This window comes from Protopterus annectens, chromosome 5.part0, assembly GCF_019279795.1.
Source record: "Protopterus annectens isolate FY-2018-M chromosome 5.part0, PAN1.0, whole genome shotgun sequence".
NCBI lineage: Eukaryota > Metazoa > Chordata > Ceratodontiformes > Protopteridae > Protopterus > Protopterus annectens.
Genome location: NC_056735.1, coordinates 1462709761 through 1462728732, shown reverse-complemented (window position 1 = coordinate 1462728732; position 18972 = coordinate 1462709761). Strand labels below are relative to the sequence as shown.

Here is an 18972-nt window from a genome sequence, read left to right as displayed (position 1 = left end):
TGGCAAGATTTCACCTAGTAGCATAAATACCACCTCTGGTGTCCACCTGAAAATAGCCCACTGGGACTGATCCAGTCAAAAAAAGATGAAAAAAATATTATTTATGTTCACAGTTACAATTGTAGAGCTTTTCCCCTTGGGTCACCACTAAAAATAGACCTTAACCCAGGTGAACAATCCAGCCATCAAAACATACGTGTACATAAGTAGAAGTTTTAGAAGTCGTAATGAAGTAAGATAAGTAGTTTGTGACCACTTTCAGTGCTGGTAATGTTAACATAACCACTTCATTGTGGGCGTGTGACTTTAACTAGTTGTCTGAGTTGTTGATAAAGCTTTATGTGTTCGCCATCATTGAAGCAAAGTTGGCAACACTAACAAATGAAAATGAAGGACATGCATGAGGGAATCCATTATAAACCTGTAAAAGGGGAGGAAAAGGGGAAGAAAGTAATGATAAATAAAGATTGACAGATGAACGAGGATTTGACACTTCTTCTTCTTTCGGCTTTTTCCGGTTAGGGGTCGCCACAGCAGATCACCTGTCCGCTCATGATTGGCAGTGGAGTTTTACGGTGTCGAGTTGCCAGCCCAGCGCCCAACCTTCCACAGAAGGCACACACTCATGCCTAGGGCCAATTTAGAGTGTCCAATCCACCTGCAGCATGTCTTTGGGATGTGGGAGGAAACCGGAGCACCCGGAGGAAACCCACGCGACCACAGGGAGGACATGCAGACTCCGCACAGAAGGCACCCCAGCCGAGAATCTAACTGGAGAACCTCTTACTGTGAGGCAACCACGCTAACCGCTGCACCACCTTGGCCACCCTGAATGAGGATTTGACACTGATAGTAGTAAATTAGCCCCCCCCACAACCTTTCTATTATTATTTTCATGCAGTATACATATGTGTCTGTGTGTTAATATTTTCATTAATTCCAACCTAGTAAGTTAGTTTTAAGAAAGTGGCCAGGCCATGGAATTCTTACTAGTAGGCTGTTAACCTTTAGAGAAATTGAAGATCTCTCTGAATCCATGGATGACATGTGTTTTTGTATTGCAGTTGCTGTCTTGCTGGCTGTATAGTTTGACAGGTAGGATGGATAAATGGGTGGTCGTCTGGTCAGAATGTTTCATATGCTAACATCCCCACATGTAAGGCCTTGCTGCTACACTTTCTCTGGCCTTTACCAGATGTCTTTAAACTGATGCAGTTATGTAGGTGCCATTTTAAGTAATGTTTAGCATCTGGCAAACCTGTGTTTTCTATGATATACATCTCTCAAATCCTCGCCAAACCTTTGAAGCTTGAGGTCTGAAAATAATGACAGACATTTGAGTTTCAGACTTTATACCCTTCAGAAAAGTCATGCTAATGCAAAACCTGCTATTCTATTAACTTTTTAAGTTTGTAAGAGCTATATTTAATTTTTTTTCCTATTTTTGGTTCTCTGCCCCCCATTATTTATGTCTTTGTCCAGATTTCTTGCTCTAAGAGGTTGAGAGGTATGCTATGATGTTACTTCATGTTTTGCTTTTGGTGTATCTAGTACTATGCATTAGTATTTATATTGTGTATATTTAACAGATCTGTTGTAGGACTTTCTAATTTGATACCATAATGGGCACTTTTTTATTTATTAGTTTACCCATACATGGTTAACCTTTTACAGCCATGTTCCCATACAACAGACAGTACCGTCTGTGAGAAAACAAATTACAGAATATGGCAGAACAGTAAAAGGTGTTGACTAAGCAACCAGTAGAGTAGTGCAGAACAGGTAAGAAGTCCAGTTATAAAGACGAAAAGTCAAACAAAACAATGACATACAGTCATAAACAGCAAACTTGACTACATTAAAGTATAAGTGAATAGGTTGCGTCTTCCAGAAAGAGGAATTTGTATGACTGGTGAATGTGATAGTAAATATAGTTACAGTCTCGCAACATAGGTTCATAAGAGTTTACTAGGCTAGTGGCCCTAGAGCCTTTACAACCGTAGCCATATTAATGCCAAGTATCCACATTTTTTTGTTTTTGGGTGGTTCGCAGAATGAATTTATGAACAGAGTGGGTCTGTGATAAGCACTGGCTACCCCTGCCCATGAGGGACATGCGTGCCACCCCAGGGGTGAATTTGCAGTATCCCATCCAGTTATCTAGGTTGAGTTTGAATAGAGTCAGGGACGAGCTCTGTTTTACATTAATAGAAAGTCTATTCCAGAGAAGCTGTCTCTCTAGCATATTCTGTTAATGTCACAAGCTGGGTTGAATTCCCTAGAGTGAATGACTCTTGTGCCATTTGACTTGCGGAAGTGTAACATTTCTATTAGGATAGGGTTGGAGACTGCCGTACAGGACAAGCGCAAATCACCTCTCAGCAGTCTACAAGGTACAGAGTAAAGTGACGGGGCTTTCAGTGAGTCCATGTAGGCCATGGTTTGGAGTTCTTGTATTTTCTTAGTGAGAAACCACTGATGTCTCTAGCTGATGCAGGTGTCTGGTGAGGTACATGCAAAATGATGGATTATGCTCTATTCATGGTTTGATGAGGGTCAAGTACAGCAGAGTTATAGCATCCTTTGACCTGGATGCTATGCCCTTACTTATAAGCTATGTAGAAGGCTTTCCTTACCACTGTGGAAACATGGTGGTTAAAGTTCAGATTGCTATCAACCTTTGGAATAATAATGCATTTTTTTCCATTTAGTTTTAGACCATGCCTTTGGCACTAATCATTTGTTTGTGTTATCCCTTCTTATAATATGTTGACATCACTGGAGGACTCAATGCTTGCTCCCAGTTTGCAATCATCAGCGAACTTGGTGAGCCAAAGGCGGTCTACTTTGGCCTGGACTTCTGAGAAATAGATGCCAAAACAGTAAGGGGTCCAGCACAGACCCCCTTGTTACTTCACTTTTAATGGGGTCTACTAGTGGAGTTGGAGTCACCAATTTTGAAAGTGTGTATTCTGTTTGTGAGCCAATTGGCTACCCATCTAGTAACAAGAGTTAATCCCTGTCTGGGAGAGTTTCTCAAAGATGCTAGAGTTGGGAATTGTGTCAAAAGCCTTGGCAAGGTCGAGATAGGCTGCGTGCATTACCTTCATCCATGGCTTTAGTGACATTCTCAAAGATGTCTGCAATGTTTAATAAGCATGCTCTACCCCTTAACAAAGCCAAATTGGTTTGGGTCCAGCATTTGTAGGTTGCCTATATCCTTGTTTATAAGATCCATGGTAATTCTTTTTATGGCCTTGCAGATGATGCTGGTTATGGGTCTGTAGTTCCCAGGGTCAGTTGATGGCTCCCCTTTGTGCAGGGGTATTACTGTTACTGTTCTCCATTCTGCAGGAACATAGCCAGTTCTCAATATATGATTAAGGAGGACCCCAAGTAGGTCCACTAGGTCTTGTTTTAGATTGTTTAGTAATCAACCTGGAATATTATTTGGTCCCAGTGACGCTGTGTTTTTGGCCTTGGCAAGCACAGAGATGACCTGTTCTCTAGAGATGCTAGGCAAAGGGCTGGTGTCAGGTGTGATTTTTTAGGGAGGTGAAGTGTGCACTGAATCTGTCAGGTAACAGGTTGGTGATATCTTCCCGTGCAATATGAGTGATCCCATCTACAACCAGTTTGGCACATAGCTGGGCATTCCCTTTTAGACTTCGGATGTAGTTAAAGAATACCTTATTATTATCCTGGGCTAGGGAAGTGGTTTTAGTTTTGTAATTTGCTTTAGAAGACTACAAGATTTGTGATTTTCTTGTTTAGGCTTAGGAGGGAACTCTTCCTGTGCAGAGTGATATCCCTCTAAGGTGGCCTAGAGGCACACTAGCACTCCATTAATATGATGCTTAATTCACAAAGTGTTATTGTCATGGGCAAATCATCTCTAAGCTGCAGCTGGGAAAATATAACTTTATAGCTTATAAGGAAAAGATATGTGGACAGAAGGTGGTAAGGAAGTGGGCTCCACTGTGTTTTATCAGGCATATGATTTGGAAAATGTTTATGGCAGCTAAATGGGATCTGTGAAGAATACTTGATAAGCATTCATCTTGATAGCAGTTTTCTCATGCATCATAGTTATGTGTTGCAGGATAAAGGCAGCTGGATAAACAGCCAGCCTGGAGCTTTAACAGAATTTTGTCATGCTTTGCCATATTTAAAGACAGATTAGGTTACTGACAGTTACGAGTTGCCATTACATCTCTACTGGGAACAGCAGGCAGTGAGTTTCAGTGCAAAGCGCTCCCTGTGACTGGGATTGAGGTGGAAAACTGATCTTTGGGAAGCAACTACATTGTGTTAGGAGGACCATAGAATAGCCCAAACCAATAGCAAGAGCATAAGCTAAATGAATGTACTGGTATAGTCAAAACCATTGATATTGTATGACAGAATAAACTGGGTGAGTTCCTGATATGCAAGGTGTAAGTGTATGAGTGCACAAAGAAAGATGGATGGTATGTTTTGTGAAAGGGAAACATCAAGGTTGCTATTGCTTTATACATAAACAAGCTCTGGGGTGAAAATGGTTACTGGGAGGCAGTAATTGCTTAGGGGTGTGCTAATTAGAAATATTAACAGTAGCACCTTAATTAATTGCACTGTGGTAACGAACTTCATAGGGAAATGTTAAGAATACAGTGACATGCGTGAATTGGCGTGTCTTCGTTGAAGGTTGTGCATCAGGGCTGGTAACTTGGCACGTAAAAATCAACTACCAATCATTAGCGGACCGGAGTTCCGCTGTGGCGACTCCTAACTGGAAAAAGCGGAAAGACACAACAACAACAGTATTTTGTGTGAGGTCACTAAGTTCAGTGCTATTGTTTATGCAGAACACAGCACTCTGCTCATTTTTGTTCCATATACATTTGTAAATCCACCTGGACAACATGATTGTAACTAGCTTGTCTTCATTTTTATTTTGATGGGGACCTGTAAGTACACAGCTGTTCTATTTTTTTATATCGGATAATAGGGTAGCTTAACATTAAAAGAAAAAAATCTATTGTCAGAACTAAGCTGAACCCTTTGGAATTTATCCTGCATTACTATGGTTGTCTTAATGATCATTGCTTTAACAGCAACAGCTAGAATGCATGTTTTAGAGCTTCTCATTGTACAGCTGCCATCCTGTTTCTTATTACTGTGACCACGCAAGTGACATACATTTGGGATTTTGTAGGATGTGGAGGCGTACTTGTATGCCAAGCTTGGACAGTTTTAGCTCATGATAATCACAACGTTCACTTGCTGAACCCTGTGACTGGTACCATTGTCAAAATCTTAGCTGTGAACTGAGGCTGTGATTTGCAGATAGCATAAGAAGTCAAAATCCATGGCATTTTGTGGTATTTACCATTGGTTTCTCTATTAGTAGGTAATCTGGTGTGTTTAAAATACTGGCTTGAAAATAAGGTCATGGGTTCAGAGTTCACAGTAGCTGAATGTTGGCTAAGTACCTAAATACACTCTCTCTCTTTACCATATTACTGAAACACAGTTTACGCATTTGAAATAATGGGAAGAAATGAATTTCTCTTTGTATCTGATGCATTTCATCTGTGCTTTTTCTCCAAATTGTGGCAGAATAACATTTTACATATCTGCTGCTGGAAGAAAAATCATTTACATTAATGCTAGGAAGACTTTGGGGGGGAGGGCAGTGTTATGATATAGGACAAGTCTACAATTAGTTTGTTACATTTGGTTTCATATGTGATTATTTAAATAAGCATGGATTTTTGCAGCTATAAATAAGCATGGATTTTTGCAGCTAATATTTATACTTTTTTTTTTGCTTGTTTGTCAGACTGAAATAGTGAAGCGCCAGGGTCGAACTGCTTACTCCACAGTTCCCACAAATGCTGAAGATGTGGCACAGAGCCTATTTGTCAAAGAGGTAAATTTATTTCTCTCTTTATTTTCATTTAACAAGTCAAATAATGAAAGAAAGTCCATACTGCAGATTTTTGTATGATGCTGTTAATTAGAATGCTGTGTTTGTGGAATGATCTTGCTAGCTTAGTGTCGCAGTATCTATGCCACCAGCAACCTGGGTGCAAATAGTGAGCTGGGCGATCAAAGATCATCCAGGAAGGGGAAGATGAAGTGTATGAGAGGCTGTTGTTTTTCTTCAGGAGGAGAATGCGGGTAGTATCACAACTTTTCTTTCTTTTTTTTTTTTTCTCTAGACATTTTCCCCATCCAATGTCTGTCTACCATCAAGCCTTTCACCCACAGATTTTGAGCTCTTCTTTCTCTGAGGCAGGGTGCCCTAACTGAACCTGAATGAGAGATGCCATCCAGATAACCATGGAGGGGTTTGTGCCAATGCTGATTTATCTGTCCAGCTGCCATTGGAAGGCATCATCATGTCAGTGGCCTAAAGGTCTGTCTTCCCAAACTGGGGACAACTGTGTTTCAGGACTAATCTTAATTGTCCCCAGGACTGAGAACTACTCGGTGCCAGTTCCTGTTTGCAGCCCTCTCTCATTAAAAGCATTGGATATAGGGGCATTTTTTTTTCTTTATTCCCTAACCCCCACCCTTGGTGCCTGACATGAGCACCCATGTCATCACCATGGGCTTTCAATGTCTTGCTAAGCTCACATCCTCCCATAATAGCCTTTGTCTGTTATGCATGCCTCGTTCGTGATTGCAGTTGTTGCCAGCCACCTACCAGTGTGTCAGTCATTTCTAATCCTCCCTGCCCAGCATTCCCAGCACATGAGCCTCTGCTCAAACTCTGGTTTTCTGGGGTGCAGTCAGGGCCTTATCTGTTTGCACTACAGAATGGGAGGTTAATAACACCACAACTTGATGTTCCCTGAGTAAGATTAAAGCACTGCACACTAGCCCTGTGTTCATACACCCATTTCCTGCAGCAGATCAATGTAAGAGGGGTGAGTGTGCATGTGACCTCCATCTGATGGCACTGCAAGCTTTGTGATTGAGGAGTGGTGTTATGCAATGCAATCTTCCTAGATTAGCGCCACATGAAAACACTGTTCCCACATCCATAGGACAGACTGTTAGGTAACAAAGCCACAGCATCTCTGCATTCCTTAGGGATGACCTCTGCCTTGTCTGTCCTTGATATGGGATCTCTAACTACAGTTTTTGTTATACATTGATAAAGGCTTTTGGGCCAAAACTGGTCTGTGGACTGTGGTTTGACTTTATTAAAGTCTTTTTCCTCTCACACTAGTGCTGGCTGTTTTTTGGAGGTTCGCTGTTTTAAGTTTGGGGCCTTTGCACTTGCCATACGTGTAGAGGCATTGCTGCTTGTAATGTTTGATCCAGCTCGAGTTTAAAGTTTTTGCTCTGAATGCATTGTTGGGTGCTAATGCCAAATAAAAGAACATAATATTAAAAGTAAATATCAGTTATAGAAAAAAATGCAACATGCAAGTTACACCACAACTTTTACCATTATGGAATAAGCCTTCATTTACAGTTACAAGAAGTAATTTGTTAATTATTAAGTATACTCTTTGAAACTTATGTGGGAGTACAAATTACAACAATGAAGGTACTTGAGGGACAGTAGGCCGTAAGTTTAGCATTAGACTCCGTGAACCTGTCTGGATTAAGGAGACTGCAAATTATTCGTTGAAACCAGGGAGAGTCATTGCAGGTCATATCCCTGCCCTAAGCACGCCTCCTGGGAAATAGATTAGACTCATGAACACTTCTCATTGCCCAGGTAAGTAAAAACTTCGGCAAGGGGCATATACTTTAAATGAAAATCAGAATACTTTGGTTAATTTATATGACTGATGCCTCTTAAAAATAGAAAAGTTGTATACATCAATTAAAAATAAGAATGTATAATTGCATATGTGTGTGTGTGTGTGTGTATATATATATATATATATATATATATATATATATAAATATGTGTGTGTCACTAGGCATAGGAAATGGCAATTTTCCTATTTTCCTGCCTCTGACTCATATATACAGAGAGACGCACGCACAACCAGAAAGCCTATTAATGCATCATCTAAGTTTTCTTGGACAGATATATAGTGTATGCAGAAACAAGACCCATGCTTCCATGACTTCAAGGTGATGAAAATAAGACAAAATAAGTTTGTCTGTGTGCCTTTAACATTCTCTGCTGCTGTTTGTTTTTCATCTATAATGCACAGAAATGCCTTGACGTAGCAGTGCAGTGTGAGAGGGGCAGCTATGTTGTGACCCCTTTGTGTCATTTAAAACAGAGACTGATTGTTGTGTGCAGTTGCTGCTTTTGACAATGCGCCTGTTGATAGAATCAGAAATGTGGCATTTAAAGTACATTCGCAGGAGAAATTCAAAGTGGGTTTCAGGAGCTTCCTTGGATAGCAGGGATGCCTTCATTTAAAGTCAGAACTCAACAGTAAATATCTTTACTCAGGCTGTTGCAGCTGGTCATTGAGATAATATTGCAAGCTGTGCTGTGTGTTAGACAGATATTGTGTTAATTCCATTAGTTTAAGGAAGAAAAGGAACAGGCGAAAAGTTTCTCTGTTTTTAATCTGATGAAGTAATACTTCCTTGGATTGTATAAATTCTGTAACCAGGGCCAGGATTACTTATGCTGTTATGAAATCCTTTGAGGCACCAGTCTGGGTGGAGAAAAAGAATACTTCCTGTAATCTAGTCTTGGCCAGCATGACATCATTACTCCAGACCAGCTGCAGACAAAAATTTAGTTTGATTAACAATGAACTTAGGCTGCTGCTCTGAAAGTAGACTTAATTATGCATGTATCTGAGTACAGGTATATTTCACTGGCTATTATAAGTTACTCATTATGAGTAGGCTCAAAAGTTAACAGTAGTGAGAGGCTTGCCACCAACATCTTGTTTACCAAGGTACTGTATTTGTTTGGTGATAACTGCAATCACAGAAAACTGTGGGCACTTGTTATATTGTAGACGTTTCTCTCTTTTTAGCCAGACCTTACACAGTTGTAACCATCATCTTGTGATCAACTGTATAACTGTTTGTTGGCAAAAGGAAAAAAAAAAAAACAAAATTCTTAAAGCAAAACAAAATCTGAACTTTGTTTCATGTTGCTCAAATTGAGTACTGTAAGCCTTTTGTGGTATGCAACTTGCCAGATGTTACGCACTGTACTTGTAAGCTGCATTTTCCAAACCTGAGGTGGCCGGGTTGGGTGCCTGACGTTTAGTAAGGGAGGGAAGCCCATGCAGCCGGCTTAAGAAAAGTTTGTGCACTGACAGAAGAAAAGAGCACAGCCTAGACGGTGCTGAAAAAAATGACAAACTCTTGAGGAATCAGGAGAAAACTGGGTTCAGCTTTCATACATCATGGTAGCTGTCTTTTAGTGGGAATGGTAACACTGTGATGTTGAACATAAAACATCGCAAAGAAGAAGGAAACATATGCAGGCACAGAATGTGGCAAGCCATTGAGTACAAATCAGTTTTATAAGATGCGTCATTTTCTGTCAGTACAGGGATACCAAATATCCCACCTTCAAGCACATGGATGTAATGAATAGTACAGATGAGTCTGTGAAGGGCATAACTGTCTGTTGTAACATATGCATATTAATAATTAATTGTAACTTTTGAATGTGCTGCATCATTAGTTACTTTGTTTTTGCCTTTTTGGCTATAGGATGCCTGTTGGCTAGTGCCAGTGCCTCACTCTACATTGACCAACTTTTTCCCCAGGCCAGAGCTGCCAGCTTCAGTTGCCAAAGCAGGTATTAAACTCTTGAGAGAGGAGATGGAGGTGTTCTGATCAGTGCCAGTTACTTTAACATCGGGAGATTTTTTATGTCCTTTCTGTTCCCTGCAGCATGGGCACACAATGATGCAATATACCTTTGGGAATTCCCCATCATGACATGTTAACATTAGCCTCTCCCTGTCAGTGTGCACACATTCATACTTGTGAGATGCTAATGGTGCTGTCCTGCATCTGCTAGAGGGCAGCATGGTGATATCACCCAATGATAAGGGAACTGGGTGGCAGCTACTCAAGCCTACCACCCTGGCTGGATCTCTAGCTCAAAGTTGTAGCTAGCTCATCTTAAACCTGGTGCCATTTCCCAGTCTTGCACCCCTCAGGTGTAAGTTGAGGAACAAATAAAGGTCCTTTCCTGATCTGCAATCCAGGTCTTGTTTATGTGCTCCTCTGCCTTCAAAAAAATAAAAACTTCTATTCCCAATCTGGCTGATGCTGCAGACCTCATGAGCAAGTCAGGTAACATTTCTGTATCCCACAATTCCAAGCTAAAGAGCCAGGAAACAAAGGTCCTGATCTTTCAACATTTAAAACTGTATTTTCTAGAATTTAAACCATTCATGAAGCACTAAAGTGCTTCAGTCCTGACAACAAAAGCAGTATTCATTCTGAACTGTGCTTCGAAAAATAGGGGGCACAATTAAGAGATGCCAAACACCTTGCACTTGGGATAGCTGTCTCCTTCACCCTACTCTAGCTACACCTCTGCTCCAGCTTCCCAGGCCTCTGGTTGATCCCAGGTCACCTGCATCACAGGGTGATGCTGTCTTCTTCCACATTCCACAAAGGAGGAGTGACTACAGACCCTGGGAATTATCGCCCTGTTAGTCTGACGAGTCTGATATGCAAAGCTGTGGAATGCATCAAGGATATAGGGAATCTCCAAACTCTGGATCCTACACAGTTTGGTTTGTGAAGGATAGATCATGCCTGCTCAACTTGGTCGACTTCTTTGAGTCAGTCACCAGAGTTGTGGAAGAAGGCAAGGTGGTTCGTACAGCCTACCTTGATCTGGCCAAGGCCTTTGTTACCATTCCCCACTTAGGAGTAATAGAAAAACTCACTAATCTAGGCATTAACCCCTATATCAGTAGCTGGGTTGGAAACTGGCTCACAGATAGGACCCACAGTGTGAAAACAGCTGACTCTAAGACTGCTGACCAGTCACGAGTGTCCCACAGGGTTTGGTCCTGGGTCCTCTCCTGTTTGGTATCTACTTCTCTGAAGTCCAGGCCAACATGAAAGGACTCCGGCTGACAAAGTTCACAGATGATTGCAAGTTGGGAGCTATTATTAACTCCCCAAGTGATGTTAACATCCCTACAGAAAGGCCTTAATGAGACCAGTGACTGGTGTCAGAACCATGGCCTTAAGCTCAGTGCCAAAAATTGTCATAATCCCCTTTGAGAAAAACCCGGTTCCCATGAATTACCACATTGATGGTAGTCCACTGAAAACAGAAGGCATTATAAGGGATCTGGGAACACAGGTTGGCAACAGCCTCTCTTTTGACCACCACCTTGCCACTGTGGTCAGAAAGTCCTTCTGTGTGGCACATCTCATTATTAAGGGTTTTGCATCCAGGAAGAAAGAGGTCATTGTCTCCCTCTACTCTTCCCCTCATTAGGCCAATCATTGAGTACAATGCCTCATTTGGCATGTACCTCACTAGACACCTGCAGCAACTGGAGAGCCCACAAAAGTACCTCACAAAGAGGATCCTAGGCCTTAAACACTTGTCCTATATGGACAGACACAAAAAACTCCAACTGTTCTCTGTCTCATATCGTCTACTTAGAGGCGATCTCTGCTTGACTTACAAAGCCATGTCTGACCCAGCTCTGTTAGAAATGCTACATCTAAAGAAATTTTATTTTATTTTATTTATTTTACATTTGTTGACTGGGCTAGTCCAACTGGAAATATTTCCATTTTCAGTAGAGGCCCGGGGAGAAAAGCTCCAGCATAGCACAAAATTAAATAAATTGTATAACACATAAAATAATATAACACATAAAATAGTAAGTATTTAACATAAAGAAGAAGGTTATTAAAAAGTACAATACTAAAAAGGTGAGTATAAAGTCATATCAGTCATGTAATCGTATGATATGTGAGGATACACTACAGTTCATTGTAGTTAACTTAAATGCTTGTGGTTATATAATTTTTACAATGACCAGATTTAGCATACAGAGGGGTAAATAGAGTATGATTATATATCCATAGGCAGAAAGAAGATAAAAATAGGATAGGTAGTAGATTAATCAGGGTTAGTGCAGGGGCATAACCAGAGAGATTTTAGGTGACGTTTGAGTTTTTGCTTAAAGAGTGACAGTGAAGGTAGTAGTGTTAGATCGGTAGGTAGAAGGTTCCAGTGTTTCCCAGCAGTATTGGAGAATAGGCTGTCGCCTGACAAGTTATTGGACTTACTTATGCTAGCACGTAGTTTGCTAGAAGAGCGTAGGGTATTTAGATTATTCTAAGGGGTAATGAGGTTAGCAAGTATTGGAGTATTATTTGGTTTGTAAAATATTTTATGAACAGTGGTGAGTTGGGAATAAGTTAGCATGTTAGGGAGTTCAAGCCAGTCTAGCTGCTTTAGGTTCAGACAGTGGTGTGTTCGAAATGCATTTCCAGTGGCAAATCTGGCAATATTGTTATAGGAGTTAGACAGTTTGAGAAGATTATTTTTCTTTAGATTAGTATAAATGGGAGAAGCATAGAGAAGAGTTGAGACTAAGTGAGAGTGGGCAATAGTGGTTCTAGCTATGGGAGTTGAGAAGGGTTTAATTCGATATAAGGAGCCTATTTTTCTGTTCACTGTTTGAATGGTGTTATTTATATGGTTATCGAAGTTGAGGTTGTTGTCAATTGTAACTCCTAATAGTTTGGTAGTAGGATCGGGAAAGATGAGGGTACCATTGTTAGATTTAATAGAGAAGTTTATGGGAGAGGACCTATTGGTAGGTGTGAAGAGTAGAAGCTTGGTTTTTTTTGGCGTTTAAAAGGAGACAGTGTTTCAGGAACCAGTCTTCTACTGAGTTGAATACTTTTTGAGTTAGAGAGTGTAGATCAGAAGTGGAGTTGGCAGAACATATAAGTGTGGAATCATCGGCATATTGAATACAGGTGGCTTCAGGGACTGCTATATGAAGGTTGTTGATGAATAGTGAGAAAAGAGGAGGTCCTAAAATGGAGCCCTGGGGAACTCCAAGGGTGACTGTCAGGTGGGATGAAAGTTTGTTTTCCCAGAGAACTGCCTGTTGCCTATTGTTAAGGTAAGACTTGAACCATTGTATAGCTGGGGTATCTAGAGCAAGAAGTTCAAGAGTATTTATAAGCAGTGGATGATTAACCCTATCAAAAGCCTTTGAAAGGTTAATGAAGAGAGCAGAGGAGAGAATGTTGTTATTACGATTCTTATAAATGGAGTCAGTGAAAGAGAGTAGAGCAGTGGTAGTGCTATGAAATGGCCTAAAGCCATGCTGGCACTTAGCCAGTATGTCATGTTTAGTTAGGTGGTCTAGTAGCTGGTGGTGAATGCACTTTTCCATGATTTTAGCTAGAGGTGATAGCAGAGCTATTGGTCTATAATTAGAGTAATCATAGGATTTACCTCCTTTATGTAGGGGGATGATGTGGGAGATTTTCCAGATGTCTGGAATACTTCCTTCATTAATGGTTCTGTTAAGTAGGATGGATATGGGGAAGGCAATAACTTTGGCTACTTTTTGTAAATATTCAGAAGGCAATTGGTCGGCTGAAGGAGTGCAAAGCTTAAGTTTTAGTAAGGTTTTATAGATGAAAGTGGTTGAGATAGGCTGAAATGTAAATGTTGGTAATGATCCAGCTAAGGAAGATGGGATCCTTGTGTTATTAGTTGAAAGCTGGCAAGCTAGGGATTGTATAGTTTCTGTAAAGTAGGTGTTGAAGTTGTTGGCTATTTGATTTGGGGTGTTATGATCAGCATCATGAGGGGCTGGTGTGCTAGAGTGACCAGGGTTGAGGAGCCTATTAATGTTGGTGCAAAATTTTTGAGGATTGTTCTGGTGTGTTTGTTGTAGCTTACAATAGTAGTTCTTTTTGTCAGAGAGTACGGCTTTTTTAGTTATGTTTCTTAGCTGTCTAAAAGTTTGTTGTTCAGGGGAAGGTCTGTTAGTTCTCCATTTAGCCCAAGCTTTATTTCTAAGTAGAATTTTTTGTCTAGTCTCTTTTGTAAGCCAGGGGGCTGGTTTGGATTTTATTCTAATAGATCGTTTAGGTGCATGCACATCTAGGATTGCAAGAAATTTAGTTAAAATATTTGACAGCCTCCTCTAGTGGGAGTATTTTTAGAGGTTTCCAGTCACATACATTGAGTTCAATTTGGAATAGTACAGGGTTAAACTGTTTCTTTGTTAGTGAAATCCTGTAGGTAGGGGAGTTAGAGATGTCATTCCTTTGTCTTATTATATAAGTTAGAGTATGATCGCTTAGATCATCTGGTAAGGTTCCTACATTATAAGTATGGGGTTGTTTATTTATAAGTATCCAGTCTAAGGTGCTCTTATTTTTAGTTGTTTTTTTGATTCTGGTAGTTGAGTTGATAGTTTGAATAAAGCCATGGAGATTAATATGTGCAGGAGGGTTATTAGTGTTGAAGGTTTTCCAGTCTGTGTTAGTCACCTAGTATAGTTTCTTGTGGGTAAGTTGAGGACACCCAGCTAAGAATATCTTCTATTATAGTGTAGTTATTACCAGGGGGTAGGTAGATACAGATCACATAGAGGGATTTGTTAGGATTGATTTGAAGTTTGAAGATAAGGACTTCAGCCTTACTGACCAAAGGTGGGCTATCATTTATAGAGGAGATCTGTAGGCCACATTTATAGAGGAGTGCTACTCCCCCACCCTACATTTTATTCGGTCTTGTCTCAATATGTTATAGCCAGGGGGGATAATTTCATTATCCTTAGTTCCAGGTTTTAACCATGTTTCTGTTAGGCAGAAAATGTCGAAGGAGTGAATATGAAGGAGAGCATGAAGGTGGGCAATTTTGTTATTGATACTGCGGATATTGAGATGTGCTATAAGTAGAGAGTTGGAGAATTTGATTAAGGTTGGCAGGTTAGGGGAAGTCATGCAGTGAGTATTTCGTATAGATGTATTGGTTGGGCCAGGATTAGGGTGTATGTCCCCATCCTTTAAGGTAGGGCTTTGTGTTTTAGATATTGGGTTATGTGAGTAGTTAATTAGAAGTTTCCATTTTTTTATTAATAGGTTGTTATACTTAATGTGTGCATATCGATGGTATTGAGGTGATGTATAGCAGGGAGTAAAGATTATGTTAATATGTGTAAGTGAGTGAGAAATATCAAGAGTGGTTGTTTGTTTTGGAGGGAGATTGTTGAGGGTGAGATTGGGCTTTTCAAAATAGGTTAGGAGATAGGCTGAGGTCAGGACAGGTAAATATATGGTTAAGAGTATTAAGTAGGTTAAGATAACTTTTCCAGTAGTATGCATATTGTAATATACAAGTATACTGATATATATATATGTATATATATATATATATATATATATATATATATATATGTATATATATATATATATATATATATATATACATGCGTTTACAAATACAAAGGAAGTGGAGAGAGATAAGATAATAAGGACTGGTAGGAATAGCAGAGACTTAGGTAGAGGGAGGAGTAGTGCTATTTGGGAAATAGTACTATAAGTAGAGATAGTAGAGAGGAGGGTGTGGTTAGGTGAAGATAATTGTTTGGAGTGATTAATTGGTTAGAGGAGTGAGGGGGTGTGGTGTAGGAAGTATAAGATTAGGATCACTCGGGGTGGGTGGGAATTGAGGGTAGGGTAGGGGAGCAGAGTGAGCCCGCAGGGCGAATGGAGCAGGTTCAGACACAGACGGGGTTTGAGGGAGAACAATCAGTGAACAGGGAGTTTAATCTAAGGTAAGGTTACCTAGGAGTTGGGAGATTAAGTTAGCAGAGTGAAAGGAGAGCTGTCTAAGAGCTGATACAGAGACAAAGAGATAGGTTCAGGAGTAACAGAGGTAAGATGAAAGCAGAATGGATTTAAAGGCTAGTATCCAGGAGCAAGGTAAGTGAAGGAAAAAATAGGTAAAATGGTATTCAGGAAAGGTAGGTAGGATCTACCATAAAGGGTATTAGAGAGACTAGATAGAATGGTTAAAGCAGGTAAGGTAAGTACAATCTATTTAAAGGGGTTTAGAGAGACTAGGGGTGGTAGAGGTAAGAAAAAAGATAAGTAATTTACAAGCAGGGGGGAGAGTAGTAGGTGAGAGGTTAACAAGGGTAAAGGGAACGTAAGTATAGAGACAAAGTAGGAGGATTAATTCTAACAGGCAGGGGGTATATAAGAGAGACTGTGGCTGCTGATAGTCCTGCAGGGAACACTTACTTAAACAATGACAAGATTATATTACAGTTTAAGTCAAATAGGAGTATATGTACATACTTTCAAATGACAAGTTCCTGTATCTCAGGGCAGTGAACTATGGGGAAGACAAGTCTTTTTGTCTAGTCCAGTCCAGTCTCAGGAGTAGGTAATTAAGGTATCAGTATTCAGGGATGACTCTGGGCTTCCAGTATTTAGCAGGAGACTGAAGCTGGGGGGTGTATGCTGGCAGAAGGGTTGCTTGTTTCAAATGACAAGTTCCTGTATCTCAAGGCAGTGAACTATGGGGAAGACAAGTCTTTTTGTCTAGTCCAGTCCAGTCTCAGGAGTAGGTAATTCAGGTATCAGTATTCAGGGTTGACTCTGGGCTTCCAGTATTTAGCAGGAGACTGAAGCTGGGGGGTGTATACTGGCAGAAGGGTTGCTTGCGCAAACGCTACCAGCAGGGGAAAACGCAGCAGCCAGAAGTGGGGCAAGCTTAAAAAACAAATCTTTTTTCTTGAAATCCCAATCCCTCCACACCACATGCACCAGAGACCTCAACCTCATTACCACATTCAACAGAACATACTAGAGGGGACAGGTTCATAACCTAGAGACTGCCCATGCTAGGGGAATAGACTTCCCATACATGTCAAGCAGAGCACCTCACTGGTCCTCTTCAAGAGAAATTTTGATGAGTGGATGGGAAATAGAAAATTCACCCCGGGGATCACTCCAGTGGCTCTACTTGACAGAGGCACTGGGAACTAAGGTCGGGTGGCACGATGCCATGGTAATCCTATGGGCTAGGCTTGTAAAGGCTCCAGGGCCATTAGCCTAATACACACGTATGAACCTATTAATCACTTATTTAAAAGAATGCAGATCTGATAAGAAGAGATTTATCTTCTGCAACCTTTAGAACCTATGCCAAAGATGTCAGGACTATTAGCTAGATAAAACTTTCCCTGGTTGCCTCACAGCCTCGCCTTTCCCATCATGTCCTGCTTAACCATTTTGCTAGTTATTTTTTGCTATGTAAGTGGTATATTCGGAGGAAACAGCCTGAGGGTGTTATTTTTGAACAGTTTGTGTGGTATGCAAGTCATTAGGTGTTTTTTTTTTCTTTATCATCCTTCTCTGTTGAGAATTTCCACCTCTTCTCATCCTTTCAGTTGAAAATCAGACTTCATTTCCTTTCAGCTGGGATCTTAGTCATCTTAGTTTGCCATATTTCTGTCAATATCCTTGCTGATCTTTTTGATGTGTGCATGTGGCAGATCCAGTCCATCTGCTCTGAGCTGAGATTAAGTGTTCATACTGTATATGTCTGCAGGATGGCACTCACAGGTGTCCCATTTGTGCTCAGTTTAATGGCGTCTACAAATTAGGTAGGTATGGGATGGCATTAGATGATTTGAAATGCAAGTTAGTTGACTTCCCTATCCCATTCTGCTTCTCTTCCATTTGGTAAATTTTCTTTCAAGAGAACAGTTAAGAAAATTGGAGTTATTGAGGGTACCTTTTAGCCACAATGTCTACTCTGGAGTTCCTTTATTCCGCTATGTTTAAGGTAGTTTGGTTGTAAAGAATGTAGGCAATATGTTAAGGATGTCAGTTAAACTCCCTGCTTTAACTGTCATAGTCTGAGTTGCAGTTTCTCCTGGGATTCAAGCCACCTGTTTCTATCTTGGTCATTTACCTTGGTACCACTGCTGTAGTCCCTGGCATTTCCAGTGATGGACTGCGACTTGCTGGTTGCCAACCTCTCAGTTTGCTGACCTTTTGTCAGAGCTTTGATCCCTGATCTCATGGTTCTTCTGCATCAGCGATCCCCAGCATTATTTCCTCTCAGCCCATCCTTAGTGCTGGCATTGCTATTTGGTGCAGTGCCTGGCTTCAGGATGCCAGCCATCTCCCGCCAGTATATTCACTGTAGATGCTCCTGGTGTCTTTTTAATTTTTTTAGCACTGGCGAGTCATAAAACATTTCCAGATTCTCTACTGATGTACTCTGTGTCAACTTTCCCGGGGCCCATAATGCCAACATGATAATCACAGCCTGCAGCTCCCTTACCACACCAGAAATCATCTTTAAAATTTCCTCCTGTTAATGTAGTCCCTAATAGAACCTTTGACTCTGCTGAATCTGAAATTTCTCCCTTTTTAATTTCTCCAATTCTCTTGGGTTTCTAATCCCCTGATGGGAATGGACCCTTTTCCTAAGTCAAAGTACAATTAAAGTTCATGAACTTAGTATTGTTTCAATCTATGATGTCAGCCAGAAGTGCTCTTTGCAGCACCCTTAATGTACCCAGTAATGATGACTCCTGCAGTTCGTAGAGAGTTATATGTATTGGTAACATTTAGATTCTTTTTCTCCTAAAAGGCATAGTAAATGTTTATGTAAATGCAAACAGAACCAGCAATAGATAGCGTTACAGAAGATCTAGATGATGACAGAGGGACCAGTTCCTCTCCTTCTACCAGGGAGAGACTAATACCCCGAGGGTAAGCCCACTGAAATATTCCATTCCATTCACCTGTCTCCAGAGGAGACAGCAGGGCGCTTGCTGTCTTCAACACCAGACCACTTGAGTGGTTCCTCCTCATGTGGACACACTCCAGGATTCCAAAAAGATAGTATGAGTGAATCAAGATATCATAGTACTGAGCCCAAAGTAGGTGGTCAAGATTTTCTGACTTCGATGGAAATGAACTGTTGGGGCAGAGACTTCTAAACTAGATGCCACTGTAACACAGAACTTTAAAAAGGCTAGAAAAGCC

At 40.7% G+C, this 18972-nt stretch overlaps 1 protein-coding gene across 10 annotated transcripts in view; it reads left to right on the top strand.

The window, feature by feature from the left end:
* Positions 1–18972, top strand: part of DOCK9 (dedicator of cytokinesis 9) — a 2508686-nt gene that overhangs the window by 1095416 nt on the left and 1394298 nt on the right. For all 10 annotated transcript variants that reach the window (XM_044071294.1, XM_044071300.1, XM_044071298.1 and 7 more), the window contains exon 3: positions 5825–5914. In XM_044071294.1, coding sequence (XP_043927229.1) covers positions 5825–5914 — 90 coding nt within the window. The remainder of the gene's footprint in view (positions 1–5824; positions 5915–18972) is intronic.